This window comes from Coffea arabica, chromosome 2e, assembly GCF_036785885.1.
Source record: "Coffea arabica cultivar ET-39 chromosome 2e, Coffea Arabica ET-39 HiFi, whole genome shotgun sequence".
Classification (NCBI taxonomy): domain Eukaryota; kingdom Viridiplantae; phylum Streptophyta; class Magnoliopsida; order Gentianales; family Rubiaceae; genus Coffea; species Coffea arabica.
In genome coordinates, this window is record NC_092313.1 from 32,444,606 (window position 1) to 32,462,306 (window position 17,701).

General features: G+C 31.2%; 1 protein-coding gene and 1 long non-coding RNA gene across 4 annotated transcripts; both read right to left on the reverse strand.

Annotated features, from left to right (window-relative positions):
• Positions 1-3,136: 3,136 nt before the first annotated feature.
• Positions 3,137-5,895, reverse strand: LOC113729541 (uncharacterized). Of its 3 annotated transcripts, none has more exons than XM_072080386.1 (4): positions 5,507-5,895; positions 4,087-4,611; positions 3,778-4,003; positions 3,137-3,713 (listed from the first exon to the last, which is right to left on the reverse strand). In XM_072080386.1, exons 2-4 carry the CDS (start codon positions 4,522-4,524, stop codon positions 3,265-3,267), a joined length of 1,113 nt encoding a protein of 370 aa, XP_071936487.1. In that variant the 5' UTR covers positions 4,525-4,611; positions 5,507-5,895; the 3' UTR covers positions 3,137-3,264. The 3 variants fall into 3 exon arrangements, with proteins under 3 accessions (XP_071936487.1, XP_071936486.1, XP_027109626.1); XM_072080385.1 differs by having other exon boundaries at positions 4,087-4,620; XM_027253825.2 differs by having other exon boundaries at positions 4,087-4,626.
• Positions 5,896-13,585: 7,690 nt separating this feature from the next.
• LOC113732411 (uncharacterized) lies at positions 13,586-15,058 on the reverse strand. The gene is made up of 2 exons (XR_003458738.2): positions 14,739-15,058; positions 13,586-14,162 (listed from the first exon to the last, which is right to left on the reverse strand). It is a non-coding gene; the product is annotated as an uncharacterized lncRNA (long non-coding RNA).
• Positions 15,059-17,701: the final 2,643 nt, after the last annotated feature.

Sequence of the window (17,701 nt, forward strand, 5' to 3'; positions counted from 1 at the left end):
GGAGGGGCACGACAATTAGTTAGTCGACGGACCAACTTTTCTTAACAAGAATAGTCAGACATCAAGCCCTTAAACAAACACATAAAAACTATAAAACCTATTTCAATACTAATACTTAATAACAATTCAACTCTATTTCCTACACTAATTTTGATACCAATTCTAATATAGTTACCGAATATTAAATCTAATTCTAAAACAACTAAAATTGACTTGGTTAAATTTTTTTTTTTTTTTGTCAACATTATCTCTCTTAAACCATTTCTAATGTCATTGTGAGTTTCAATTGCCATTGTAGTCTCTCTAGTAGTATAACTCATGTGCAACTTTAATTTAATTTTTATCTCCATCTTCACTGGTGGAAGTGGTGCTTGTATTTTGCACACAATTCGGAATTAAATATTAATAAACCTTAATTTTTTTTCAAATACAAAATAGAACAAGGGGAAACAAAAATAAATAAATAATAAATAGAAAATACCAAATCTTTAATCTTTTGCAAATATCATTATAGGTTTCTAAACCAAATATTTAACTGTGTTTTTGTTTTGTATCTATCAATTTATTAGTTTGATTTTAAATTTTTAATATTTACCATTAGTTTAATGAAAAAACTAATTGTGACACTTTAATTCAAACTATAAAAGGATTACGTATAAAATTTTAAACTATAGGATGTTATATGCTAATGTTCCAAATTACACGAGGATACAAAGTAATTTACCTTATTAATAATGTTGTTCTTTTAATATTCCACCAAGTGAACTCTAGAGTCTGTGGCTTTCCAAGCCTGATAATTGTACAGAAGGAATTTCAGAATCGTGTAATCCTATGTAGAAAATTTCCTCCCTTCATAGTACAGGTCAGTTGTATTACAGCAGAAATGGAGACGATGGGAAAGTATGACTGCATGAGTCTTGATTTAATTTTTTTCTTGGTTTGAAAGACAATGGAATCATGTATGGCAAATGTATAACTTAGCAGTATAATGTTTCTAAACCAAAGAATAAATGAAGACCAAATAAAGATAAAATAGAATTAAAGAAAAGAACACAACAAATTGACAAACTAATACTAAATAGACGTTTAACTATTATACCCAATCTTACGGTTTACACCTTGCTTCCCCTGTTTATACAAAACCGGGATATTTTTAGTACTTTACCATTTGATATCATCTTAAAATTTATCACATTTATTTCTTTGACAGTTTTAACCTTCTGGCACTAAAAAACTAAATTTGTATGCCACATTTAACCTGTTAGCTCCAAAATAATGTTCTCTCTTTTCTTTTCTTTTCTTTTCTTTTTTTACAGAGAATTGCTATATTTATATAAGAGTAAAATCTAATGAACGATTATGTTTGATGTCGAAAAATAGCTTATATTTTTTTAGGAGAAGAAAAGGAAACAATAAAGGGAAAAATAAGGAAAAACTAAAAGATATATTCTCCAGTTAAAATATTGAGTTTTATTTCTATCAATTGAATTTCCATGATTTTTTGTGAGTTACAAGTATGAGGAAGCACGAGACAAATTTGGCTAAGATTAGAACTATAAGCTATATTTTGAATAAGAAGAAAAACAGTAAGTTGTATTAGGTATCTAGCTTAATTATTCATGAGATATTACCCTTATAAACGAAACAATTCTCTGTAAAATTTAAAAAAAATTACATAATTTTAGAACCGCAAGGCTAAATTTGGTATACAAATTTAGTTTTTTGGTGTCAGAAGGTAAAACTGTCAAAAAAATAAAAATAAGGGCATTACAGTCTTTTCATAATTTTTAAGTGGCAATTTGTGTATTTTGTGAATGAAGTGGGGTAATTTACAACTGAAGTTATAGCATTACAAGGGGTAGTTCGGGGGCAATTTTTGTCATTTACATTCTCATTTTATAAGAAATTTAGTGTTTGTTTATCTCTCATCCCTACCAAAGAAATTCAGAGAGAAAAAAAAAATCAATTGTTCCTTGATAGGCTATGGATAGCTATCAGTTTAAGTGCGTTTGAATGGCAAGCTTTTGCGAGAACTTTTTAATTCTTAAAAAGGAAAGAGGAAAGTAAAGGGAAGAGTTCATAACCCTTGAACACGCACAATCTTTTCCTGACGTAAATGGATGAAACTAAGGCTTAGTTTGGGAGTTTATGAAGGAAGAGAAAAGAAAAGAAAAGATAGCTTAGGAAAGAAAAGAAGAGAAGGGAAAAGATGCATATTTCGTTTGGGAGTTTAATGAAAGAAAAGAAAAGAAATATCTTTCTCTCATTTGAGAGTTGGAGAGATTTGGAAAGAAAGGATTTTATGAGAATACAACTTTACATATTTGCCCTTTCTATTTGCCCTTTCTATTTGTTAAACTCTAAATAACAAAAATATGAAATATAATATTTAAATATATTTTAATACACACAAGTTGGACGGGTAACTAGTGTGTCAGAGAGTTGCCATAATCTCCTTAAACCCGCATGCGGGTTTAAAGAGTATTCGGATATTCTCATATGCACCTATGCATATCGAACCAACCGGATATCTTATCCGTATCCCATTTTTTTAAATAAAAATCTTATAAATTTGAAAAATAAAATCAAATTTAGATGTATTAGGGTTTTAAAAATATTATATAAGTGATAAAAATTTTATAAATTGTAAAAATAAAATCAAATTTAAATAATTAAATGTTATATTTGCATAAGAAATAATACAATAATCATAATAATGATAATACAATAATATTGGTGTAATAAAACTGCCATTAATTTAAATATTTACTTATAATGCCCAAAGAGCCTAATTACCAATTTTTTCTTCTCGCGCTCAAATATAACATTAACCCGCATGCGAGCTAACCTTGAAATAGAAAAAACACAGAATCCTGCTTGCGGGTTTCAACGTTATTATGCAGGCGGGATTTTAACCTGCTTGCTTGTAAACATGTTTGGATCTTGATATAACATGTTTGCTTGTAAACACAGAATCCTTCATGATGCTTGGATCTTTCTTCATGCTTTTCCAATTACACAAACTATATTTGTAGAAAAACACATAACAAGAACAGAATTTACATCAAAATAAAAGTTTTAGATTAATTCTATTATGAATACATGGTTTTATAGATCCAAAAACATACAGAATCTATTAGACAAAAGAAGATTCATGTGGCAACTTGTATTTATAAACTCATACTACTAATATAAGAGTACAAGTTAACAAAATAAGGATCACATTTCAACTTAAACAAAAGAAATCAGCATCAAGTCAAGTTGTCATAGTATGTAATCATTCCACATTTGCATTGCTATTTCATTCCTTAAACTTTCTCCTTGAGCATGATCTTTTTCAGCACTTATATCTCCACTTTCCTCCTCCGATGGAGATTGATTTGCCAATTCTTCATCCACTTCATTAATGTACTCCAAGTCAGGGTCAAACTCCATGAGAAAATTATGTAATATACAACAAGCAAGCACAATTTGTGATTGTGTTTCAACACTATAAGTTGGTTGAGTATCTCCAATGATTGGAAACCGTTTTTTCAAGACACCAAATGCTCTCTCAATTGCATTACGCAATGATGAATGTCGCAAATTGAATAGTTCTCGAAAGTTTTGCGGTTGTTGACCTGAGTATTCCTTCAGGTGATACCTTACATTTCTATAAGGTGTAAGAAGTCCCCTTCTCAACATGAATCCAGCATCAACAAGATAATATTTACCTATACAAATATCAAATAGTTACTACTTAATTAAATGCACTAAGAATAATTAACTAAGTATTACCATTAGGAATGATTAATTTATCTTCTCTAGTGAGCGCATTTTTTATGATCCTTGAATCCGATGCAGTTCCCTCCCAACCAGGTAGAACATATGTGAATCTCATATTCAAAGAACATGCAGCAAGCACATTTTGTGTTGGATGCTCTTTTCTACCACGATATTTTGCCGCATCAATATTAGGCACCTTAACGCGAACATGGGTTCCATCAATTGCACCCACACAATCCTGACAGTTATACACTATGTCAAAATATAATTTCTATATGAATTTACAATTTTTAAAACAAGGTGTCAAAAAGTTTATATCACCTTAAAATATGGATAAAATCTTGTACTATTAAGTATTTCCGGAGGAACTTGTTCTCCCGTAGGCTGCTGAAGAAATTGATCCTCCAATGCTATAACTGCTCGTAAAACTCTATGAAAATGACGACTAACAGTTTCTCCAGAACGCCGATAAAAGTATGACATTGTGATATTTTTTGAGGGAATTGTTAATATATGGAGAAATTTAACAACTTGCTCTTGCACCGTGGCTCTTTGAGTAGGTTGTAGACCACCATGTGTTTGCAACAAGTCACACAAGCGCCTAAAAGTTTCTGGTCCCATACGGATAACCTTACTCAAATATCCATTTGTACTGAGTTGCATCAATAATTCCTCTCGTACTAAATGACATTGTGCAGACCAATATCCAATGGGTCGATCCACATAATTTGCATGGCTTAGTTTTCGAGCAATTATCATGTTTACTACCTGACAAACAATTTCAGTAGCAACCAATTGTCGCTTCCTTTGTTGAATGTCATATTCTCCATCGACTTCATTTTGTTCCTTATCCATCTAAAACTGTTTGTATTAGAACACTAAATTTACGAATGAGTAAATAATTAAAAACAAATTTTATTTATTTACAAGGGTTATGGAGTCATTATCAAATACAATGTTAAAATTCTAAATATCAATATAAAAAGAAGTATTTTTCTAATAGTAATGTTTTTAAAGTGCTGACATAATTTACAGTAAATAAAAATAATCCAACATCCTAATAAATAAAGATTTTTTAAATGAAGATACGGAGATATAAATATCATTTTGTCTACCCAAACTTTACTGAAAAATTCTTCATGCTTTAAATTAAGTTGATCAAGCATTTGATTTTTTATGTCTTTATTTTGGTCTCAGCCAGGAACACCTCTATGAATATAAATAGAATTGCTATAGCCTAGGAGATTTACTGATATCAACTAACGTAACCAAATATGATTTATTCTATTGCCATATGGCCACCATCTTGTTAGACCTCATTTTGGTTTTGACGATCAGCCACCATTCAAAATAATACTTCTAGTATCATCATCTTGTTAATCATTTCAAAGAAAGATGCATTATTATAATAAAAAGAGGCTAACGTATTGTTTATGAACTCTAGATGGATTATTTTACAATTTGAATCTTACATAGGCAAATAAACAAACAGATTGTATGCATTCAAATTTCATATCCATTTATCACCACTAAAGCTGTCATGTACCATAACCATGCAAGATATAATCACAAATCAATAATATAAAATCAAGAGTTCATTAACAAGAATTTTATGACAGAAAACGAACAAAAAATTTAGAGTATAAACAATAAGAATCTACACAAAAAAAAAATACTTTTTTCACAATGCTCTAGTGAAGACTAAGCAAAGAAAGAAAGAGAGATTGAGTTAAAGAAATACCTTTTGTTTGGTGAATTATGGGTGAAGAACCAATGAAAGCCAAGTTTTCTGATTTCGCAACTTGCTGGAAGTAGTGAAAGTATATGACACAGGACCACCGAGAAAGCTTCATAGTGCTTTTAGAAATCAGTTTTAGGATATATTGGGAATAATGAACTTTTGTATCAGCTTCTAAAGGACAAACTTGTCATATTAAAAATGTCTTTTGGCGCCCCATCATCTTTCCGTCCTTTTCTTCCCACTTTTGGGCGGAAAAATTTTCAACAATTGGAGGGAGATTTTATCCGTTCATTTCACTTCTTTTCTGTACTTGTTAAACTCCCAAAGGAAAGAAATGGTTGTCCTTTCTCTCTGAATACTTTCTTTTCTGTCCATTTCACCCTATCCAAATGAAGCCAAAGGAAAACATAATTCTAAACAGTCTTACAACTTATTATACAATATCAGGTAGTCCTTCAGAAATTATTCAATTGAAAAAGGTCAACATCTAACTAGTTCAATATTCATTGCAGCTAATTCAACTCGAGGATACTCATATCCCTCCATGTGGCCGCCAGGATTGACCAATTAGTTGTTTAGGGAGACATTGAATGGACCATCAGAAGTTTTTCAAGATTTAGGTACAATATCTACCTATTATATAAGAAGAAAGTGGAGTTACTATAGCAACTCCAATGATTGCCAAGTGGATTCCTCTCATTTTGATACATGGCTCATTTCTTTTCTTTTCTTCATTTTGCTTTGTTTTTTCTTTTGTTCACTTTATTTTCTCTCTCCTTTTTTATTAAAGATAATTAAACAAATCTTCATGTACATTGCAGGTTTGTTATTTAGTTTCCACTTTGCACTCCATTTTTTTCCCCTATGATCCTAATTAATCATTTATTCTATTTTTTCTCTATTGGATTAGTTAATGCATTTTCTTTCACTTTTGTCCATAATTAACTAAATGAATGATTTCATTATCGAAGATCAAGAATGAGTTTGATATTTCCTTTCTTCCATAGTCCAATAATTATGATTCATGATCTTCTACTTTTAATGTCTCTTTTTGGTATATACTATTTGATATTTTTTTTGTCATTTTTTGTGTCTTGATCAGCAACCTTTGCTTATTGCTTTTCTCACCTATTTCTTCTTCATCTGACTTTCTTTTCTGCCCAAAATAGGTATGTGATGTTGTGAATATTTTTCCCCAAATCTAAAGAAACCTTTTTTTTAGTTTTTTATATTTTATTTATTCTGAAACTACTTTTTGATCTTTTTATTTTTGGAAAAGGTTGACAACAAGACGGGTGATGATTACATGAAGAATTTTTAGGCTAACAATGAAAGAATTGTAACTACTTTTCCCTCATAAAATAAAATAAATAACACCATTAGGCAGATTCATTCTAATTCTAATTTTTTATTTATTAAAATTGTTATTTGATAATAGGGTGATAGTACTACATTAGAGAAGAAAAAATCTAATAAATGAAAATCCAAGGTAAATGATGATCAGGAAGAAAAAAAAATGATGCCTATTAAATTAAAAATTAACCAAAATCTCTTAATTTATGGATAGGTAATTATATTTTAATTTATATAAAGTTTATTAATTGTGAAAAGTGCTTATAAACTGGATAAGATGGATGACGGGTAAAATAATTGTTGGGGCTAGCAATTTAGAATGTGAAGATAATATTTTATATCTCTTCATTCAACATTTTGAATGACTAGCTTGTATCCATAATAGGTAGTTTATTTTCATGGTTTTAATTTTAGCAAATGATAGCTTGGAAATAAAAGAATTGCAAAATTAGATTTCAGAATCTTTTACTTAAACTGGTTCTATATGACTTTGTACTCTTATCCCTTTCTATTGCCCATAATGATAGATAATGTAATTAAAGTTTGAGATGATTGTTAGGCATAGAACTGGACATATCATTACTATTTGGCTAAAGAAGTTAATAATATTTTGTCAATTTGACTAGCTAAAACAATTGCAGTTTTCAAAGGAATGCATTTGGTGGGAAGTTAGTATTGAGGCTTTTAGCTTAGAGTGTCACTCTACAAAATATTATTAGAAAATTCTATTTTGATTAAGAAGACATATTTGCAATCAAACAAATTGTTGGATTTGAATTTGCATATGTGGATTTACAAATATGGCAATTCATGTTTTTATTTAAACTTGCTATACGTATTCTATAACTATTTGGTTAGATAATGTTTTCATCTATTTGTAATGCTATTAGACATATGATTTAAATGGATAGATTAACTCGCTCTTTCTCTCAAAAAAGAAAGAAAAATATGCAAGTTTGTATTTTTTTTTTTTATTGATGTTGAAGATAGTGACAAGTTTTTGTGGCTTTCTATATTTTTTCTAATTATTAAAATGTTAGAAACATTATGACTACTCTTTATTTAATTACAACTAAAACTATGCTGCTATTAAACCGATAATGCACTCATAATGGATTTGCTTTCTTTTTTTTTTTTTTGGTATCATTACGTACACATAATATTAGTTAAAAATTCTTTTTCCAAATCACAATAAATTGGGGTTAACTTTATATATGAAATTTCTTTTCACAGCAAATTTTAATTATTTTTATACTTAATTTTTTTCCTATATTTCTATTCATTATGTACTAAAGCATTTGTTACTATGTATTTATCTGATGTTCTTGAGGGCCCTGGCTGTGCGTTGCACAGCCGAGGTACCTCTAGTCATGAAAGAAGAATATTTTCCAAAATTTAAGGAGAGACAAGTGTAAGAAAAAATTTAGAGCCTATTCATTAATTTTGCAGGGGTGGATGGCAATTGTGCAACCTCGTGAAGCATGGTACTTCGCACTTGGCAAAGATCGTTACATTGGTGACTGAATATTTCTATCAAGTCATCTGCAATATGACGCTTCATAGAAATCAGGAATTGCATATTTAAGTTGCTGTTGATAATCATCCCAAAAATTGTTTTCCTTAAAGCAAATACTTATAGAGGCTTAAGGTGATACATAAATAAATTCCTTACCTTCGTTAAACATACAAATAACCTACAATTTTAGAAGATGGGAGAATATTAGATTTGGATCAATCCACGAATAAAGATTTTTCCGGAGGTGTTGTTGAGAACTGAATACTGAAAAAAGGAATGGAACGATGATTGTTTTGGATTTTTGTCACAGCTTATGGGTGGCAAATTAGAAGTCTTAAATTCAAATGTTAAACATCGTGTTATTAGTTGTTTTGCAAGGTAATATGTTCCTTATCTGTTCAAGTTTTGAAGACAAAATAGATTACATATGTATTTTGTTTTTTGGCCTTTTTTTTTGGCCAAGTTATGTCTTTAATTTGATTCCATTGAAGTCGACAGAGAATGATTTGAGTAAATGTAGTAGAGAAATCCTTTTGAGTACATATTGTGGGATCCTCTCGAATGACTATATATATATATATATATATTGTATAATATGTGTATGTGTGTGTACAATATATTGCGGGATCCTTTTGAATACAATATATAATATATGTGTGTATTAGGTGCATAGATTAGCAAATGAATTTCTTCGAAACCATGTAGAAAAATACTTATACATCCAATTAAAGTTACCATTTAGCAGTCGTAATTTTCAATCAATTGTGTCTTCTAATATGCGGAGTATCTTCCCCATATTTTACTTGTAATTTCCTTCATCAAATCTTTGATATCCAAACAAAGCCGAAATTGCAAAGAAATTGCTGAGGTGCCACACCAACATTAACACAACTTGCATTTGATTATTAGATAATTGAGAACCCTAATTGGACTATATTTCAATTATGAATGGCACCAATGAATTTTCCACTACGTAAACTTTTCCTATTTTCAACCTTTGTTCGTTTCTCCTTTGTGAATGTTCTATGAAGTCTATGTCATTGTACACTGTAATTTCCATTGAAATCAAACCACATGAAACGAGCATTCGTCATTTTGTTTACTGCATTTTTTTCTCTTTTTAGTAGATAGGATGTTTTGAATTCAAAATTTTTATTAATAATTTTTTTCACCTTATCAACCAACCAACTCTTCGTGTCCGACCTCATTTATCCTTTTGGCTAGAAAAACTAAACTAGTCTGATAATTTGGAATTTGGAATCCAAGTTTGGCGTACATCCCAATCACAAATGGCATCGTCACTCCACTAGTTGCATTAAAGAATTATTGTTGTCATGTTCATCTAGGACTCTGATCACGACAACTTTTGGCTGTTAGTATAATTTCCTCTAGAATAAACTGCCCCAACTTTTCCTATTCCATTTTTTTTATATCTGCAATTTGTTTTTTTTTTTCTTATTATTGCTTTCTCCACGAATTGCAATTTTTGTTGAGAGCTGAAGTGTCATTTGACTTTGGGTGGCAAGCTACGACTGTAATTTATTTCCTCATCACAAGGTCTATAAATTCCTCTATTAACAATAAAAATGGCAATTTTTTCCCTGATTCATTTTAGCATTTCTAAGTTTAATCTTTTCTGCCATACCGAAGCTTGACTATGTAGTGTATGAGTCACCAGAAAGAAGCCACACAAAAAAAAAAAAAAAAAAACAAGAGTTACCAGAAAGAAAAAGATATACTATAGATCTCAAATTTTAGAATTTTAATATTAATATTTCACATGACCACAAAATTAAAGGAATTACATAATCACATACTAATTATGTGGGAGGGAATACAGAAATCGAATCACAATATTTTTAACATCTAAAATAATGAAGAATGTCACATAAATTGTGACCAATAAGTTCAATAAACTCTACCCATCGCAGTTTATCTGATGGCCAGGTGAGGGCAATTGGAGTTTTCTCCGCTAACAAGTTTAAGATTCGAATCTTAGGCCTGATACTTGGTTGTGGGAAGAGAATGCAAATGGTTGAGAATGTAAAAAATATTTTTAAAAAATCTCATAGAAAAATACCATGAAATAGCCTTTTTTTTAATAAAAACACCATCATTCATTAAATCTGAACTAATGAAAGAAATTAAATCAATCATACACACGAACAAATAGATCTAAAGAACAAAATTAGATACTACAAATATGAAAAATCAAGAGAATAATACACTATGTAACTCAAAAAATACTTAAAAGATAAAATAGCCTACTTACAACCCACTAAACTTAGTGAATGAGAAGCTACTCAAATAAGCGATCACCTAATATAACACCAATTGCTAAATTTTTAAATTAACAAAAATCCTAAAAACTTGTTCAATTTGTCAACAAATACTAACAGTTTCAATATGACAATTGTTGTGAAGCCTTGTGCTGATAAAAGGTTTTGGTTTGTGGTTCATTGACTTAATAGTTGAGACCGTTCTCTTTCCTTGCCGTTTCCAGGATGCGGCTTCTTTTTTTTTTTTTTTTTATGTTTTTCTATGTAGTTTCCAGGATATTAGAGGGATTGAAATTGTCCTCTTCGAGACCACTTTTGCCTCCTCCTTTTTCATAAGGTTATTGCCTCCAAAATTCCTTGGCTCACTTTGTCTTTTGAACTGGCTTTCAAATCGTGTAAATTGCACATTAATTCTTCAATTATGATGGAATTTTAGTAAGCTATTCTATTTGTTTATTTTCTAATTCTTTTAGTTTCTTGTTTTGGTTCCTGTTTGTTTAGTTTCCATATTAATTTAGGAAGTCTCAAATCAATTTCCAAATACATTTCAATTTACAATTTTATTTTGTTTAGAAACTTCTGCAATCTACAAATACTACTAATTTAGTACATTGTTACTTGAAAAGTTGAGTTGAGTTGAGTTGTGAGTTGTGGGTTTGAAAGAAAATCTCTAAATTAAGATTTTGTGAATTATCGTGAGTAAAAAATTATGACTTGATATTGTTATTGTTGAGTTTTGAGATAATAAAATTATTAAATTGCTGTTATGTGTTTATTCTCCTTCTCTTCCATCATATTTTTATATGTATTAAAATTGCTTCCACTGTATGTGTGCTTTTGTGCCAACAAGTGGTATTAAAATTCTAGACTTTGATCCCGGGCTTGTACATGAAATTAGGACACAAAATTAGTCCTAATTGAGTAGAGATTAAATCCCTATTATTTACGACATTATGTAGTTTTAATCTTTGGAGGTAAAAACGAAGTTGAGATTTGGAATATGGTGATAAGGATGTTTTTTTCAAGCTATTAGAGTTTGGGATATTATCCAAATGGAGTTCATAGAACCTGCAGAATAGAGCTGTAAACGAATCGAATCGAACCGAGTATCTCATGTTTGAGCTCTGTTCGTTAAGCAGTTCGAACAACGTTCGTGTTCGTTCGTTAATTTTCGAACTCCAAACCAGTGTTCGTGTTCGGTTCGTTAAGTAAAATTCGTGTTCGAGTTCGGCTCGTTTAACATAAACGAGCCGTTCGCAAACATGTTCGAAATGCTCGAATCCAATTTATTTTATGCCTTAAATATGCCATGCAAATTATTAATCATTCTCAAAAATAATTAAAGTACTAAGTGACTAAATTCTATTATTCAGTAACTATATAACTAACATTAACATAAAAGCAACAAATAAAACAAAGAAATTTGCCCTCCAAATATAAAAGTCCAGCCATAAAATTAATCCTAAAATTTGTCAAATGATAATTATGTCTATGTTCGCGAACGTTCGTTAAAACTCGCGAACATGTTCGTGTTTGCAAACGTTCGTTTAGCATGTTCGCGAACGTTCGTTAAAACTCGCGAACATACTCGTGTTCGCTCGATTATTAATCGAACAAAAAAATTCGTTCGAACTCGGTTCGTTTAAAATTTCGAACGAGCCTTTCACGAACACGAACGAGCCGAAACGAACCGAGCTACCGAACAGCTCGGTTCGTTTAACAGCTCTACTGCAGAAGGAGCAAAATTATCGAGCAATATAGTTAAAGAGTTTGAGAGAAATAGATAATTGGATTGTAAGACATTCCATTATCTCAGTACGAAAGCTCAGTTGTATAGAATTAAAAAATTCATACATGCAAAAATGGCAAAAGAAGCTTGGACTCACAATTGAGAAGGAATTTATGACGAGAAAGAAGGAAATGAATTTTTTAATGAGGCAGAGAAAGATTAAATTATAAAAATTGTGGGTACACTTGGAAATTTCACAAGTGGTTGAGAAAGAAAACAAATTTACCAGTGAAATTGAAACTGTGATTGAAGATCATAGCGAGATAAAAAATATTAACTTTATTGGAACTGATAATTTGTTTGAAAAGATAAATCAAACATTGGAGTTGGATGAGATTAATTGTGGATTTGACAAGTTAGTCGCAAATTGTGGCATTGTTGAAACTAATGTGATTGTTGGTGTGGATGAATCAGAACAAGATCATGATCAGGTTGAAACTTTTGATGGTGGAAAGTATGATTTTGTGATTTTGGATTTTCTTGATGTTATGGATGAATTGAGTAATAGAATTGCAATTAAGGGATGGGTGAACATGTTTGAATTTTTTGACAAAAGAGTTCATGCCAAAAAATTGTTTGAAAAGTATAAGTTTTGTCCACTATCACATGTAATGATGAAATCAAAGATCAATTGCAAGTTGGTGTTCCACATCATTTATACAGCGATTGAGGTGAGCTCCACTTTATACTTGCAAAGCACAATTTAAGGTGGAGCTCACAAATCAACAACATCCAACTAGAGGTGGCAATATGGATAAATGGTTCATAATTGGTTTTGACTTAATGGATGGTGGATGAAATTTATCCAATCCATTTAGATCCATTTATTAAATGGATCTAAATGGATGGATCTAAATGGATTAAATAAAAACCAATTATCCATTTATAATCCATTTAAATATTTTTGTTACTTTTTTTTTTACATTACCATTTCTTGTAATATGAAGATACTTTTTTATGTACTTGTAAATTTTAGATGTATTTGGATAAGGAGGAGGACAAATTTTAGGTTTTTCCTTTTCTTCCATACATCAGTTAGAGTTGATAAAAGTTTAAGAGGCATCGATAAGGATAACTTTGTGGCCTTCAATGAGATTTTGTAGCTCAGTGCTTGAACTGAAAGAAGGAAGAACGCAAAAGCAAAACACCTAAAGCAATTATGCAGGTTCCACAATCAAGAGCAATTATAACTCTTCAGGATAGTTTACATTTGAAAAGCTAAAAAAATGCGCTGAGAAGAGAGTGGCTCTTCATCTTTCGAATTACAGAAACAGAATTCAGATCCATTCGCCTACTGTTTTAACAGAAAATGCTAAGACAAAAAAAGGAAAAAGAAAAGGATACAGTGGCTCAGCAATATTCAATCAATTCTTGGCAATGCTAACCGAGCTTGTAAAACATGTTCATGCTTAAATTGTTGATGAACCCCATTTGTTTGATAATCAGTGCACTGGCCGGGGACAATGAGAGGCGCAGCCTGGCTACCATCGGTTACTTCATCCCTCCTGCTTTCAGTTTCTCCATCTTGAGATGCAGTTGCCTCCTTGCCTTTTCCCCATATCATAACCTTCCCAAACACAGCTCCTCTTTTAGAAAGAGGGATCCAGCAAGGGTAGTGAATACTAGTCCCAAAGGAGTGAAAGAAGACACGAACAAAGGGCCTTCCATCATTGAGCTCCAGAAAACTGCAGCCACACATAGTCCAGAACTGACAATTCCCTGCCAGAAAGATTATACAATGAAGATTTCAGAAAGATTTCTGGCAACAAACAGCAAGACAAATTGACATTCGAAAGCCATTGCAAGTTAACTTCTTCCCATTTTTCAGGATACCAACTTTGAATTCCTCCTCCTAGCTAGTTTACACCACATAAGTTGCAAGTCTCAAATGGTGAACCCAAAAAAAAAAAAAAAAAGTCAATAAATAGCTACTTTATCTTATCCTAGTCGATCCCCCGCAGGCATCCCGCAGCTTCTTAAGAGACCGTCCAACTAAAGTTACAAAAACTTGGCCTAATTCAGAACGACAAAACAAAAAAAAAAAAAAAAAAAAAAAACCCACACCTGCAGAACAGGTTCCAGACAGATAATGGCCGACATTTTCTAGCCAGGTACTCTGATTATTATATGGTTACACATATTATGCAAGACAAATATTGAATTCAACGTTCTCAGGGGAATTTCATCAAGCACTTCATAAACATAATAAGCATAGTTCTCAGGGGTATAGATTTTGCTTTGTAAACGTACCAGTTGAGGAAACTTTTGACCGTAAAAGTAGAACTATATAATTACCTGAAGGCAACTCAATGGCGCGGCGCTGCCCAGCCTTGGGTACTTGAAATCATTGGAAAATGCTAGCATATGTGTCTTTGAACATTATCGCTTTGAACATCATGTCTTTGAACATGATGCTGGACCTGTGCTTTTTTACCTGCTGATTTGCACAAAACTTGGGGTGGTAGTTTCGTTGTTGTGTGATAGCATGGAGGTTAATGGCCGTAGAACAGAAGTATATTTGGAATTTCTTTTGGGTCAATTTTTTGGAGAGTTGCAAGAAGGGACAGAACATCAGGACTCTGAAACTAGCAGGCTCTTGTGTTTTAGACTTTTAGTCATTTCCTTTTCTTTTTCTTTTATTTGGTTTTTAAATAAATGGATATATGTGATTTTTGTGGATAATTCATATAAATCCATTTAATTTAATGGTTTTACTTTGATCAACCATTTAAAACCAATACTATAAATGGATAATTCAAATCCATTTAATTATGGATTATATGGATGGATAAATGGATTTCAATCCAAATTGCCACCTCTACATCCAACCAATTGGTAACTGGAAGTGCGGCTGAGGATATTAAACCTAGGGTAACTACCCCACAATCTTTCGATGTGGGATGGATGACAATCCCCCCTCTCCCGAGCACACCCTCACCAACTATTATTGATTTTTTCAACAAGTTGAAATTACACAATAACAGCTAGATTAGAAATACTCGAAAATAATCGAAATCCTGATGCAAAACACAATCTAAGGTGAAACGCACAAATCAATACCATCCAACCAATTAATAATTAAAAGTGCGGTTAAGAACCTTAAATCCAGGTAAGTACCCACAATCATTTTAATCAACCACTGGAGGTCTTGGATTCTTAACCTAAGCTCCTAGGCCAAGACTTCACAGTGGTCGATGATCAAATGAAAAAAAGAAGAAATTATTGTTGCTTTTTCTCGATGCTGTCTCTTTCAACAATGCTGTCCACAGTGCAAAGTATAAAAATAGTCTCCATGGTCCATAGTCAAAAGATTCCCATTAATTTTCGCAAGACCCACATCAATAGACTTCCCTATAAAGCATGATTGATATTCTCGTGTTTTGTTTGTCCACGAAAGTTTGCTACAAAAAAAAAAGCCATTTTGGATGCTAAAAGCAATTTTGAAATGTTTGGTAAATATTATTCCATAAAATTAGGGGTGAAATTTCTGATGTTAAAAGTATTTTTAGTAAAAGCTAAAATTTGATACTTTTATAATAGATTTTATGTTTTAAAAAATAAAATATTAAATTTAATTATTTTATCCTAGATTATGAACTAAATAAAGAGATAAATACATTTAAAAAATTTAAATTTACACATTATCTAGTATAATAAGTACTTATTGAATCATGTATCCAAACAATATACTTAAAAGTACTTGAATACTTAACAAGTGCTTTTATTAAAAGCTTTATTAGGTAAAATACTTCTCAATAATTTACAACAATCCTAAATGGAACCTCAAAAGATGCCATGGCACTTCTACTTCCATTATCTTCTTATAATCTGAAAATACTACATTCTAGTTTCATTGAGTAATTGACGTCTACGTTTTGTGAGTTTCTAGTTTCAAAGTACATTTTAAATTTTAAAAAGAAAACATTTCATTGTTGGGCCACTAACTGTAATTATCTGCACCCATAAAACTAGTTAACTTTTTGCCCACCTCAATTGCCTTTTTCACTGACTAGCAATATTGAAAGAAAATCAATATGGGTTTGTGTAAAGCATAAACTATTGAAATTTTTTTATAAACTAAGAGCCCATCTGGATTGCTACATGGACTTGAAAAGGGATTAAATTGGCTAAAATGGAAATGCACACCGGAGGTTGGAAAAACAGAAGAGTATTTGTTAACATCCACTGTGGGGAAAAGTAAAGGTTCAAGGCGAGAAGTTGGCTGAATGTTCTAATAGGGTAAAATACTCTTTACCTCCCTGTGATATAGTATTTTCTCACGTAACCCCTTATGATTTTAAAAGTTATACATAATCCCCTCATGATTTGGATTAAAGTGTCAAAATGACGAAATTTGTATTCCATAACAGAATCAACTAAATGGTCAAAAATACTCCTATGTAAAGTTGAAAATTATTTATTAACCACAGGGAGTTATATATATATATATTTTTTTTGAAAACTATAAGCGGGTTATATGGTAAAATACTAAACTATAAGGGAGTTATATGGTAAAATATAAAATCATACGGGGTTAGAGTGTCATGTATATTATGTTTATATATTTTGATCACTTCAACCATTTTAGTTTTTAAACAAGGGTGATTTCGATATTTTCATAGGTTCCGTTACAAATGATCATTATTATCATTTTGACACTTTAATCCAAATTATGAGGGGGTTACGTATAACTTTTGAAACTATAGGAAATTATGTGCAAAATTGCTAGACCACAGGGGGTAAAGTGTATTTTACCCATTGAATATTGGACTTGACACTAAGAGATGGAAAGGGTGTGGAGAGTGGTGAAAAAGGTAAAAAAATTTTTGCTAAAAAAAATCTCATAGAAAAATACCATAAAATAGCCTATTTATAAGTTATAACCCTATGAACTTAAGAGGATGAGAAGCCACTCAAATACGGGATTACTTAATATAACAACAATTGCTAAATTTAAATTAACGAAAGTCCTAAAAGCTTGTTTTATTTTGTCAACAACTAACTGCTGCCAGTTTGAATAGGAGTAATTATTGTGAGGCTACCGTTCTTCATTTCAATTGCCTTTCCTCGTCGTTTCCGGGCTAAAGTCCGTCCTCTTTGAGACCGCATTCGCCCTCTCGTTTTTCGTAAGGTTATTGCCTCCAAAATTCCTCTGTTCACTTTTGTCCTTTGAACTGGCTTTCAAATCGTGTAAATTACATATTAATTCTTCAAATTATTCTTGGAAACCCCCTGTGGCTTTTCTTTTAAGAAAAAAG

What these genes read in the sequence shown, in the direction of transcription:
- LOC113729541 (XM_072080385.1), bottom strand. Translation starts at nt 4,620, where the DNA reads ATGGATAAGGAACAAAATGAAGTCGATGGAGAATATGACATTCAACAA. An exon ending in GATTTTATCCATATTTTAAG is followed by an intron (nt 4,004 to 4,086) that starts GTGATATAAACT and finishes TATAACTGTCAG; the next exon opens with GATTGTGTGGGTGCAATTGA. An exon ending in TAAATTAATCATTCCTAATG is followed by an intron (nt 3,714 to 3,777) that starts GTAATACTTAGT and finishes ATATTTGTATAG; the next exon opens with GTAAATATTATCTTGTTGAT.